Raw genomic sequence first — 13,909 nt, 5'->3', positions numbered from 1 at the left:
CCCTTTGGGCCTCCACAGCCTTTTTTTAGACCCCCCCCCCCCCTTTAACTTTTTTTTTTTTTTGCAGAGCTGTTTTTGTGCAGTATTGTTTGAAGCATGGGACCAGACACACAGTCCAGCATCACACTCACTGCGCATGTAATGGCAAGTGCCAATTTCTTGTGTACCGTTTCACAGGCTTATGAATACACTGAACATAGCTACGCAGCATGTTGGTCCCATCTACTACACCCATTTTACAGCTGTAATCTACAATGCATTTGCACCTCATAACACGCTGTTTGGTCTTCCAATCATGTTATACGTGTGTACAGTTTCATCTGAATGAGGAGTGGAAAGCATTCTTGCTTCCCATGTGTCACGCCACTTCATGGCCGTGAGGAATCACTGCTCACTGACACTGCTTGACCTGCCAGGAGCTTTTGAGACAGAGTTGGCATACCCATTCAGTTTCATGTGCTGTATCCCACAGGAATTGCTCTTTAGTTTGTGAAGGCAGTGGGGCAAAAGACGTACAGTAAGGCGTTCTTATAACGTCCGATACATTATACAGGGAAACAGATTTCTTACAGTTCTTGCAGGAATAAGGCTTGAAACACTGAAAGGAATATATGCAGTCCATTCGGAGGATATATGTATAATGAGGGCCTAAGAGGACAAGTGAATCATTTGTGAGAGACTTTCTCCCAATAAATAGTGTTGCAACCTGATCTTTTGTACTGCAAAGGTTCTTACTCCATTGTGTGTTTTGTTTTCGAACTTTGCTTGATATTACGTAGCTCATGCCCCTTCAGAAGGTACAAGAGGCCAGGGTTGCAAATTATTTGTAGCTATTAACCTTTAACATCCAAAGTGCCCCGATCAGGACAGTGATGAGTATGGTCATCATGGCCAAAGTATCCCAGTTTGGCCACTCGGGCATTTAAACTCCGCTAGTGGAAATATGCACACGCCAGTTGTAGGAGCGCATGCACAGTCCTTAGTATTTAGTTTTATATGTAGTAATTACAAGACAGACTTGAGTAAAACCCTAATAGAGGAATTAAAATGATACCCAAGTGGACAACAGCAAAAAAGAGTATACATACGAGTTATGCCCAAACTTATCCACAAGCCAGTACTTTTATTGCAGATTCTGCAGATTAATGTGTTAAAAATATATAGTAAAATTCAATGTGCATACTTGTTTGTTATCTGCTTGATGTATATATAGGTTGAAATGAAACTACAGTATTCGATTTCACTATGAATGCACAGAAAACAGATCTCACACTGTATCTCAGCCAAGATGCAACTGTTCACGACCATAGATAGGACAATAATCTCTTGCAGCTACAACAGAAGGCCTTAACACTGAAGAAGGGACCTCAAAGCTTTTTATTGAATAGCCATGTTTTCATTCTTCTGTCCTTTAGTTAAAAGATCAAAAAAATCTGAAGGGTGTAACAAAGTTGTAAGATTTTCCAGCAGAGAACCAAACGAATTTATTGCTTCCATCTGTTTTATGACACCAGGGACTGCTAAAATTTGTCAAGTGTTACAAACAGAAATGAAGTTATAATGCAGAACAACTATGTGAAGGTCTGTGAAACTTTTTTTGCAGTATGCATCAAAATTATAAGAAAAAAATTGAAAATAATGTATAACTCTTTGAATAAAAATGTTCAAGTCTTCGTTATAATATGCGACACTATGTTCTTTGCTGATACAAACAAAGTTAATTCGATGAAGAAAGCAGTCTTTTGGGATTTGGCGCAGTGTATATGTGGTGTTAACCGACGTTTCGGAGGAACGTCTCGCCTCCATCTTCAGGGTAGAAGAAAAATATAAGAAATCTGCAAGTGAAGAGTTCTACCCTGAAGATGGAGGCGATACGTTCCTCCGAAACGTAGGTTAACACCACATATACACGGTGCCAAATCCCAAAAGACTGCTTTCTTCATAGTTTCCGCCGTGAAAGCCTCAAATCTTACAAAGTTAATTCCAGCCATTTATCATAAAAATTGTGTTAGGTACAGCATTTTTAAACACAATGCTAAAATTTAAGTGCCCAAACAGAAATGGACATTTAAACTTGCACCAGCAGCAGGTATTTAAATAAATCCGGCCAGCTCAAGCTTAGCACCATTTCAAAAGTCTGGCGTTTAAAGGTTAATGTGAGCTAGTGGTTCTTTGGGAGCTTTGGGAGGGAGCAGCACACACAGGCTGGTGGTATGATAGCATACCCTCTTACCGACCGAGCTCTGGGCACTGGCGGCAACCATTTTGTATCGATAGAGTATCCTCCGGACGTTCGTAATGCTTTCATGACGTCACGGTGACTATGTTCCCCCCCCCCAATAGCATTGAGTTACCATTTGTTTTGTTGCTAAGACAACATATTGTCTCACGTCTCGTACCGGGCATCCGGAACACGGCCATGGAAACGCAACAACAGTCGTCCGTTGCCTAGAACACTTAAAGCAGCAAACGCGTTTCCCCGGAGATGAAAGGACAACAGAGGGTTCGTTGCGTAACAACGGTCGACACCGACACCTTCCGTCCGAGACCAGCTTATAAAAGTCCAGCATCGAAAGGAACACAGTTGAGTTTTAGAAGCTGCCGGAGAAGGTTCGACTTGTATCTGACCTTAGAATAGTAGTCATTCTTCAGTTTGACTTTGACTATAGCAGAAGCAGTAATTGTGATACTGAAAGTGATAATAAATGTACTCGCTAGTGTAAACTGAGTGTTCAGTAAACATATTCGTCAAATCCGAGACCTGCGTGAACTTATTTGTCGCATTACATAGGCAACACGCGACAGTATTTATTGTAAGTTTTTGAACTTTTAAAAGAAAGCTGAAAATCGGGTTCTTCGTAGTTCAGTATGTGTTTTACATTTTACGATCTTATCATAAGTTTTACATTGTTTGTTAATGAACAAAAGAAATATTTGTTGAGAACCAGGAAGTGCTTATTGAATTTTTTTTTTTGGAGGGGATGTTTCATCTGGTATTTGATTAGGTCAGTCTGGATCGGAACATTTCCACAGTGGAAATGCTGTTTTATGTCACAGTATTATGTAAAAACTGAAAAAGGCGTTTACTACAGGGCACATTAAACTTTATGAAAAGCGTCCACATTCTGTCTGTTAAATGACATAAGTTAGCTAATGGAAGTTGACATCTAGGTTGCTCCCAGAATTCTTGAAGTGGTTCCATGTAAGTCATATTTTACTCTTAAGTTGCTGTACTTTGGAAGTTAGATCACTAATCCACATTCACATTCCCCATCATATATCCATATCTCTAAAGTAATACTTTGTACAAGCAGTTAGATTACTTGTGATCATTGAAGAACCAAGCAGTAACACATTGATTCAGATGCCTTTATTTAATCAGTATCTGTTAGTAGGAAGTTAAGCCTGTGGACCAGTGATTGAGGTTAGATCTTTCTAATGGACCTAACAGAGTGTGTGTCTACAACCCCTTTACCTGTGGCTGGAAACATGTAGTGTGTGAAATGTGTTCTTTATGATACCGGACGATGGGCAAAGTTATCCTGAGACCTGTACACCACCATCAGAACCCTCTAGAGTCTCGTGTCTTCCCTGCTTGTTACATAGGGTTCGCATCCCAATAGCAAATGGTAGAAAAGCATTGACACAGAATACAGTTAGACTTTTCACTTAATTGTTGAAATTCCTAATGATTATGATTTTGCTGGAGTAATAATATAAAGCATATGTTGTGTCAGAATATGCTATAAGTGGAGTTGTCCAGGTTGTGAAGAATCGGGTTTCTTATGGTTGAGGTTTGTGATGTGGAACAAACTGAAATAAATGCAGTAAGACTGAAGGAATATTATATCAGAAATGAAGATCTTTAAAAAGGTAACAGTTTATTTAATATGAACTGTTGTCTTTTGTCTAGCAGAGCATTTGAATCATACAAGCTTGTGTATGGTATGAGACTTTAGGAGTATATAAGCCTTCTGGAANACTGTATTCATTATGTTTCGAGTAATGAATCTCAGTTTGGTTTCGGGATAGAGGGTTACTGTTTTGCTGTTAAATATTGTTAAACAAGCACTTCAGCAGCTTGTTACAGCGGATATTTTAGTAATTTGTACCTCAGATATGGACATTACCTTTGTGAGGCTGGCCATGTCAGTTTTGTAACAAAGGAAAAATTGGACTGTTAAGAAAGTCATATCACATTATTAAATGATGTCGGTCACATAAAGTATAAGGTATGCATCATTTTAACAAGTCTTTCCTGCCAGGTATTGTGGATGTGATAAACAAAATATCATTACATAGAGCTGAACCATGTAGTTGGACCAAAATCATGGGCAGATATGTTCAAATCGCATCAAACTTGGAATGAAGTAGTGTGCTATAGGTGTACAGGATGTTTTTTTTTATTGAACTTGACACCTTCACGGCTCTGCACTTTACCTCAACTGACATGCCATCTGCCACAATGTGCACTCAGATTTTGCCAGTGACTCAGCATGCTGATAACATTTGGAATGAAGGGGAGTTCTTACCTTTGTTCACAGATCACAGGAGGTGCTGAAAATGCTGTCCATCTGTACGTAGATATTCCTTGCACCTGTGGAAGAAGTTTTTGATTTACCTTCTGATGATGCTCTGCAGGAGTATTTGAAATTTCCCTACAAAAGTTTTCTTTCAGTTCTTCCATTCAAGGGTTATTGGTGTAAACATTGTCCTTCAAACAACCCAAGAAGAAAAAATCAGAAGGGTTAAGATCAGGTGAATGTGCTGGCAAGATATCAGTGCTGATAATTCTGTCCCTGAAGACATAGAACAAAGCCTGTATAGATATCTGTGCAGTGTGCGCAGTACTGAGTCTTGCTGAAGCTATCCATAGAGTCTTTGCTTCTCTGTTAACTCTGGAAAGCCTGCATAGATATATGTGCAGCGTGGGCAGTAGCTGAAACCAGCCATAGAGTCTTTGCTTCTTCTGTTAACTCTGAAAAGCCTGCATAGATACGTAGGTCATACCCAAAGTCATGAGCAGCTTTTTTTTGCATGCAACTAGGGAACAACAGACGAAAGAGACTATGGCGATAGGTGGAACCAGCTGTTGTGTTAACCTTGAGTGTCTTGTGACATCAATAGCTTGCATGACGTGACCAGTATCACTCCTAACAAAATGGCCGACAACCATATGTCGTTTCCCCAGCATGCTATCATTGAATTTCTTGTGAAAGAGGAAATCCCTGCTGCAGAAATTCACCAGAGACTTCAGCGTGCGTATGGAAGTGTGCATGGGTGCGAGCAGTGTTCGAAGATGGGTGAAACATTTTAAAGATGGGAACACCAGCATCGAAGATGAACCTCGGAGCGGTCGTCCTCGAACAGCCCCAACTGAACGCAACAAGGAAAGAGTGGAGGAGATCATTCAAGATGACAGGCATGTGACTGTGGACACAATAGCCCGAAAACTTGGAATAGGGCACAGTGCAATACAGAAGATGATTGAAAGCTTGGGCTATAGGAAAGTTTGTGCTCGTTGGGTCCTGTGGTTATTGACCGAAGACCACAAAGATCAGCGAAAAGCCATCACCTCAGAACTGCTGCAGAGATATCGACACAAAGGCGATGATTTTTTGCTCTGTATTGTAACAGGTGACGAAAGCTGGTTTCACCATTTTGAGCCTGAAACGAAACAGCAGAGTATGGAATGGCACCATTTGCATTCTCCATCAAAAAAAGAAGGCAAAGACAGTGCCATCATCTGGGAAGGTGATGGACACAGTCTTCTGGGATGCAGAGGGTTTTATTCTGGCCAAATTCCTGGAACCTGGGCAAACCATCAACGCTGCTCGTTATGTCCAGATGCTACACAAGCTCCGTTGTGCATTGCGCGATAAACGTTCGGGATGAAACATCATCATCCTGCATGACAATGCTCACCCCCATGCCGCTCGCCTCACATTGGCAGCAATTGCAAAGATGGGGTGGGAAGTTCTTCCACACCTCTCCTATAGCCCTGATCTGGAACCCTCCAACTACCATCTTTTCGGGTTTATGAAGGATCAGCTGCGTGAACAACGTTTTGAGACAAGGGAGGCAATTCAGAAAGCAGTGCATCAGTGTCTTTGGATGGCTTGAACGGAATTTTCAAACTCCCAGAACGCTGGGAGAAATGTGTACAGAGAAGTAGTGATTATGTGGAAAAATAAAGAAAGGCCTGTAGATTGAGGTGGTGTATTTGGTTTGTCAATAATAAAGCATGATACTTTACAAAAATTGTTGCTCGTGACTTTCAGTACGACCCTCATATATGTGCAGTGTGGGCAGTAGCTGAGTCTTGCTGAAACCATCTGTAGAGTCTTTCTTCTGTTAACTCTGGAAAGAACTGCCCAAATATAACCCATACATATCTCTCATATTTAATTGTTTTGTTGAGAAACACAGACCCAACAATCCTTCTTACACTTAAAGCACACCAGACACCAAGTTAATTATTTTCCTTCATTCCAAACATTATCAGCCATCAAGCATGCTGAGTCATTGACCGAACTTGCATGTGCTTTGCGACCATCAATACGCTGGTAGCAGTGAAGCGCAGAGCCATGAAAGCATCCAGTTACTAAGAATATTCTCTGTGCATGTAAATTCAATATATTCAGCATGTCCAATCACTGCTGTACCTCCTACCATAGATGAGAATCAAAAGTTTTTTTCTGGTGAATGTAAATGCTCTTTACTACAGCACTTTGAAACTTGAAATTCTTTTCAAGGTGTTAATAAATATTGCATTGGTACTTGGATGGGTGATGTTGAAGAGAATATGTTACTGCCCCTTTTTCATGTGGTTGGAATTTGAAAATCATTGGTATGGTTCTTTTTTATATTTCTCAGAATTAATGTGTTCAGGTTTAGATGCTGGCATATGTGATTCATTAAATTCACTATTTAAGTGCATTTACTACTGCTTGATTAGGGACCATAGAATGAGACACTGGACCTACCATAGGTTGATACCATAGTTGATTATAGGTGATAAGAGTGCAAACTTCTGCCCTGGTAGTGATTCCAGTGAGATTGGCCACAAGTCAGCTACATAAACATTCCTTCTTTTGTGAATAGGTGGAGTAGTTGTACACGTATGTTGGTGCTGCAGAAGATTGCTAATGAGAATGTTTTCAGACTGAAGTTTACATGCCATTATTTTGTTTACAGGTGGTTTCTCTATGGATGCTAGTTTTGGAGACATGGATGAGCGATTTCCAATTTTTTATAAGCATAGAAATCATACTGCAACCTCATTGCCTTGGCCACCTCAGTCCTCCATGCGAGGAGAATTTCAACCTGGACCTTTGCAGTGGAATGATGTTGGTCATCCTGACATACGATGTGATCACTGGGAACTTGGACCTGATAATCCCTGGATACACAGTGCACATGAGAGAACCTCAGCACGCTTAACTCAAGATCGCTTGGGCAGTCATATCCCCACACATCATCCAGGCCCAAGCCAAGGATATGGTTACCCCTTGTATGAAATACTGCAACCAGAATTTCAACCAATGAACTGTTTTGGTGGAATTAACCAGCAGAGGCCTCTGCACTTTCAGGGCTATGCAGGGTTTGAAGGTGATATAGAGAGGTGAGTTAACTTTCAGTGCAAAAGATTGATGACACATGTTTCTCCAAATTATTAGCAACCTGAATGTCAGTAAGACTGTAGAGTGTCACTATCCAGAAGACCACGTTCCACACCCTCATAACCATAGAAACCTCCTGTCTGATATGTATGGTTCACCAGTATAAATTGTAGGTATATTGCTGAGAGAGTGAACTGTTATATGATCTGCTTGATCTGAGAACATTAAGAGTGATAGCTTAGTGCATGCCAGCTACTTAAACTAAGTAAATATTGCAAAGTATAATAGTTATTTAGCTGGTCAAGAAATTCTCTACCTTTTATGGAACCCTAAGGCTTATTACCATGTTCATTGATCCTTCTCATGAGCCAGAGCCAGATGAATCCAGTTTACATCCTGATACTCTGCTTCCATTTTAATATTATCTTCCTAGTCATGCTTTGGACTCCCACATGTCCTCTTTTCTACATTCTCTGACAAGAATAATATATTCATAGTGATAGGCTATGTGGTGGGCAGCAAGGATTTGATTCACAGTAGGAGCAAAATATTTTTCTTTACTGTGCAGCATCCAGACTGGCTCGGGGGCTCAGACAGCCTCTTAATCCAACGGGTACCAGGGGCTTTTTCCCAAGGGTAAGGCAGTTTGGGCATGAAACCAACCTCCATCTAATGCTAAGGTAATGGTGGAACCAAGCCTCCACCCCCCACATACGTCTTCATGGCATGGTGCCTCCACCCCCCTGCATACTTCTTCATGGCATGGTGTTTAATTAAGCACATGGACAAATTGATTTTTGTCCATAATGGTGAGTTAACAGTCAGAAATTGTTTGAAGACCCAGTAGTAATATTTATTGTTACTTAAGAAATGTAAAAGTCCTTCATTTGAAAATGTGTTCATGATTTAATTACTTTTACCCTATAACAAACATTGAATGTAGTGTGCATGAAATGAGTGAGAGAATATTTCAAATTGTGATTAGAATGTAAATATTTAAATTTGCTTCTTTAATACAATTAGTTTTCCTTAATATTTTTACTAACCAGAGATATTTTCATGAATATTTTTTCATTTTTAGGTTTGAGTCACTTTCTAGTAGCTGTTCAGATAATAGATTTCAGGGGCCTGCTCCATCTCGGTGGCAGCAACAACAGGTACACCAGCAGCAAGCACATGGAAGTGATGAACTGCCACCAGCGGATCCCGTGATTCTTGACCTCATAGCACAGGATACAGTGAAGACTGTTAGATTACCTGATGTACACAAGGAAGTACGTTTCTATGGTGACACAGCTGTAGTGATGCTAGCATCGGATGATCCAAGAGAAATTTGTTTCCAGGATGGTGTCCGGAAGGTCACATTTGATGACAGAGAGTTTGTGCTGTGTTCTTTGAATGACTCATATAAAGAGTGTATTATCTATGGAAGTACACACAGGTTAGTAATTAACATATTGTGGTGTGTTATATGTCGTACATTGCAGAGCAATGAAACAATGGAAATTCTTGAGACCGTTGCATCAGAATATCTGTAGCAAAGAGTGTTCGTTGCATAACAATGCTTGGTAAACACCCCTCCCCACCAGGCTATGACGTCATGCAACAGTAGGGCATCTATTGGTAGGCAATGCATAGGTAGACACACCTGACAACAATACCTGATATCTGTTGCCGAGCAGCAATGTGCTCTCTGTGTGGTCCATGCTGAGCCTATATAAGGAACAGGAACACTGTTCAGCGAGTATTGAGATACTAGTATTGAGTAGTTAGCAGTTATGAGCAGTTTCGAATATTCAGTAAGAAATGAAGTCTTGAGACAGTCACCATTTAAGAGAGTGGGAACCCAGCATTCACCGAAAGATAGTTGAACAGCAATTGAAATACTGGATTGTATAAGACTGTGAATTGTATAAGTGTAAAAGTGAAGGAGATTAAATATTCGCTACATCCTTGACCTTTGTGAGATTATTTGTCACGTGACACACCCAGCACATGACAATATTTATTGTTACTCTTATTAAGATCTGTGATGCTACATGTATTGTTTTCTGTGATATTTGTATGTGGTATGAAATTTTAGTATTGTATAATGAAGGTACTGAAAATATTTATACTCTTCTTAATATGAGAAAATTTAGCAGTCAGAAACTGAAAAGTTAGGGAAGGCACTATTGAGAAGTGTTACGCTCCTGCGACAAGGGTGGATTGGTTGTCTCACCACTGTCACCACTGTTACGCTCCTGCGACAGGGATGGATTGGTTGTCTCACCGCTGTCATCAATTTGTTACGCCGTGGTGACAGGGGGCGTGGAGGTGTTCCGCTCTGTCACCAGGTTTAGTATGCTGCCACCATCTTGTTATGTCAAGAAAACTCCAGTAAACTTATCGATCGCTTACGTCACTGGTCCTGGCTTTAACTCACAATTCGCTGAAGCTTCAGGAGGTGCTGGAGTCATCAGGGAAGAGGGTAACACTTGAGGGGAGGCTAAGTTCAATTAATATCACAGCGCATTTCTATCCTACTCTATTCACCTCTATTTCTTCATAACACATGCATACAACTGCTTCCTTAATTGACCACCGTTTCTTGTAGTATTGGTAATCTCTCTTTGTCTGCATTGGCCTGATTTGAATTTTATCCCTTGTTTCTTTTGTCATATTCTGTAAAGATTCAGTGTAAAATGAAAATGTTTTTGGAAAGCTACAGCCTTTCAATCTTTATTGGCAATGCATTACATGGGTGTGTGGTCCACTTAGTGAAGCATCATATTTTTTCAGTAGTAATACCATTCCCCTTCAAGAGTATGGCCACAAAAATGGTAGAAGCATGTGAAAATAAACTGTTATCCCTGAACTGAAATATGGCCACAACCTCTGTTGTACTGGGAGATTAAAAAACCCTGTTTCTGGGTGATGAGGATTAACCATAATTTGAAACCATGTCGTCACTCTGTGTGCAAAAGATTTTTCTCCCCCCCNTATATATATATATATATATTTGGTTCATTGTTACTTAAATATTTGTTTTTGTATTTTTATCCACAGGATACGACTTGGTGCACCAACCCGTGAACTCTATGTTGATGGCAAGTGGTATGGATGTTCCTTTGGTGGTCCTCCAGTTACAGTTGAAATTGGTGGGAAGAAGCATATTGTCAAGTTGGAGGGTCCACCTCCTGAAGTTAAAATTGGCTTGAAGCGGACAGATCTGGTGGCTGGCAAGATATATTTAATCATTGACAACAGCAAAGTGGTACCTGTGTTCTTAGATGCCAAGCCACAAAGGTGAATATTTAATGTTACATATTTAAAATATATAAATAGACATTAATTTAAAGTTATGTATAGAGGGGTATGTTATTAGCGAGTCAGCCCTTCTAAATGAACACATCAAATTAGAAATTTGTTTCCAATAAACATTACCAAAATAAAACGTGTTGTCACCATCTTAGTGTATCTGATTAATGAAATATATTACATATACAGTAAAACCTGTCTTAAACGGAATCTCAAGGGACCAGAAAAAATTTCTGCTGAAGCCAGGTTTCCGTTTAATCAAGGTATACTATAATAACTAAACCAGGACATAAACGTATTTGAGACAAAACAAAACAACATGCTAATTAATTTATTCACACTATAATCATTGAACACATGCAAACATTACACTGAACAAGAAAAAATTGCAGTACTCACTTTTATAATTTTGCCAGAATTCCAGCAGCGTTTTTTGCATGCAGTTTACTCTCTTGGCTGCCTGGCTTTCCACAAACACTTTAGCTTGAGAAATTAGAGTAAGCATGTCTGAATCATTCCGTTGCATGGCAAACTCCTGCAGTACCTTTAAACTGTTGGCAGCATCCTGATAAGTCTTCACTCTACACTTTTCTTCTTCTATCACAATGTCATTTTCCTCTTCTTCCTCTTCCTCCTCCTCCTCTCTTCCTTTTCGATTTTCCCTAAAATTCTCAACTAATGCATTGATATCCATTGTGTCTGGTTCTGTTTGCACATCTTTGTCTATGTTGATGTAGTCCTCAGCACTGCAGTTACTGAAAGCAGCTTCATTCATGCAATGTTGTAAGTCCTTCTGGTCATTCTCATTTTCTACACTAGGAGTAACTTCTACCATAGGAAATCCTACTTTTTCGAAACACTTGGTCACAGTTTCTGGTAACAACTTCTTTACTGCTTGACTTATCCAAATAACCGCATCTAGAACTGAGACAGTTCTTGCAAGTTCAGAGGCGGATGATGTAGAACCTTTATTGACGAGCAAAGATTGCATTAATAATTTACGATAGTGGACCTTAACATTCCGAATGATGCCCTGATCCATTGGTTGAGAAACACTAGTGGTGTTTGGAAGGAACCAAGCAAGTCACACGTTGGAAAGTTCGATATGGGGGTGGCATGTTGCATTATCCAAGAACAACAAAACATGCCAGTTTTGCATTTTCATTCTACCATTGAAGGCTGTTAACCATTCCTCCATGATCTGTGATGTCATCCATGCCTTTTTGTTTTTCCATTAGCACAAGTTTCCCACCGCTTCAAAATTTCTGTTTTCTTCTTTAGAATCTCGTACACTTGAGTTTTACTGACGTTAAACATCTTCATGATCTGCTTAACAGACAATTTATCTCGCTCACTCGCATGAATCACTTTTAATCTTGTGTTAAGATCAAGAATAACTCTTATCTTTGTAGCCATGATGACAACTGCTAGACTAAAGTAAAACTGTAGGCCTAGAGCCCTTACTGAGTACCATTTCCGAAAGGAGAAAACAATTCTGCTGAATCTCAGTGCAGGTAGTGCAGTACGATTAGAAGCTTATTTTAAAGAGTTAAAGGAAACAAAATTCTGTAGAATGTATAGGATGCCTAAAATTATTCTAAACGATGCATTCCAGAAGACTGGAAATTTTCCGTATAAAGGCTTATTTTGATTTCCATTGTCCATGTTAGACAATTTCCGTTTAATCCAGGCTATTTAACATCTTTTTCAGCCCCAAAGTCAAGGGACCTGAAAATATTTCCATTTAAGACAGAATTCCGTTTAATAAAGGGTCTGTTTAATGCAGTTTTTACTGTATTTATATGATGATTTCACATCTTGTTTTAGTGTATACAGCATATCTATGAAATGAACTGTATCAAAAGACATTACAGAGATTACTTGTCATCACAATTTCCATACATTTAACGTAATAAATAAATGTAGAGTTTCATACAGTATTTTGTTACATTACATTACATTACATTACCTTGCATTGAATTGCATTCCATGGATCCAGAGTTAGTCAAAATGACTGTAGGATGTGGAATATGTCATATAAATACAAAACATACAGGGTGGTTCAAATATGACCGGGACTGATTTTTGTGTAAACAAGCCACACTTCGCAGCAGCTGTACGACCTTGAGAGTGTGAAGTCACAACCTCCACCCTCCCTCCTGTTCGGGTTAGAACATGTTCAGTCCTATCTGGGAGTTGATTGAGTGATGAGTGAACAGAAGGTACCACGGAGCATGGAACATCACATTGTGATCAAATTTCTTGGAGGAAATGTCCCGTCCTCTGAAATTCACCACAGACTCCAACAGCAGTATGGGGAAGAGCGTCTCTCACGGACCCATGTGTTTGAGTGGTGTAAGTGCTTCGTAGAGGGCAGAGAGCGCGTGGAGAATGAACCGCATGATTGTCGGCTGCGAACATCCGTCACCAAGCCAAACATTGATCGTACAAACACACTTATTCGTGAGAATAGGCTCATCACTATCAAGGAACTTGGAGCAATGCTGTCCATCAGTGTTGGTAGCATAGAAGATATCGTGAAATATCACCTGCACTATTGCAAGGTGAATGCACAGTGGGTACCATGCAATTTGACGGACGTGAACAAAATGGTGTGCATGCAAGCTGCCAGTCATCTACAGCAGTTTGAAGACGAAGGTGATGCATTTTTGAAGTCTGCAGTGACCATGGATGAAACGTGGGTGCACTACTTCATTCCCGAGTCCCAGCAGTCTTCACACGAGTGGCAGCATACCAGTTCTCCCAAACCCAACAGAGCGTGGAGGAGCCGTTTGGCAGGAAAAGTGATGGCAACGTTCTTCTGGGACTGGTTGGGGGTTATCGATGTAGACTTTCTGACAGATGCCAGAACAGTCAATGCAGCTTATTACTCAGACCTCCTGGCAACAGACATGAAGGAAAAGTTCCAATCCAAGTGGAAGACAGGCGGAAAGCAGGTAGCCTTCCTTCAAGACAATGTACGCCCC

The 13,909-nt window shown here is 40.1% G+C and overlaps 1 protein-coding gene across 1 annotated transcript; it reads left to right on the top strand.

Moving 5' to 3' along the window:
- Positions 1-8,633: 8,633 nt before the first annotated feature.
- Positions 8,634-10,901, top strand: LOC117282522 (polyadenylation and cleavage factor homolog 11-like; the record flags this gene model as incomplete). Its single annotated transcript, XM_033752486.1, is given in 2 exon segments — positions 8,634-9,063; positions 10,671-10,901. Coding segments are annotated over 2 exon segments (368 nt in total), but the record flags the coding sequence as incomplete, so codon positions are not given.
- Positions 10,902-13,909: the final 3,008 nt, after the last annotated feature.

This window comes from Cryptotermes secundus, unplaced genomic scaffold (assembly GCF_002891405.2).
Source record: "Cryptotermes secundus unplaced genomic scaffold, Csec_1.0 scaffold24, whole genome shotgun sequence".
NCBI lineage: Eukaryota > Metazoa > Arthropoda > Insecta > Blattodea > Kalotermitidae > Cryptotermes > Cryptotermes secundus.
The sequence above is the reverse complement of the archived record's forward strand: the minus strand, read 5'-3'. Positions and strand labels throughout refer to the sequence as shown.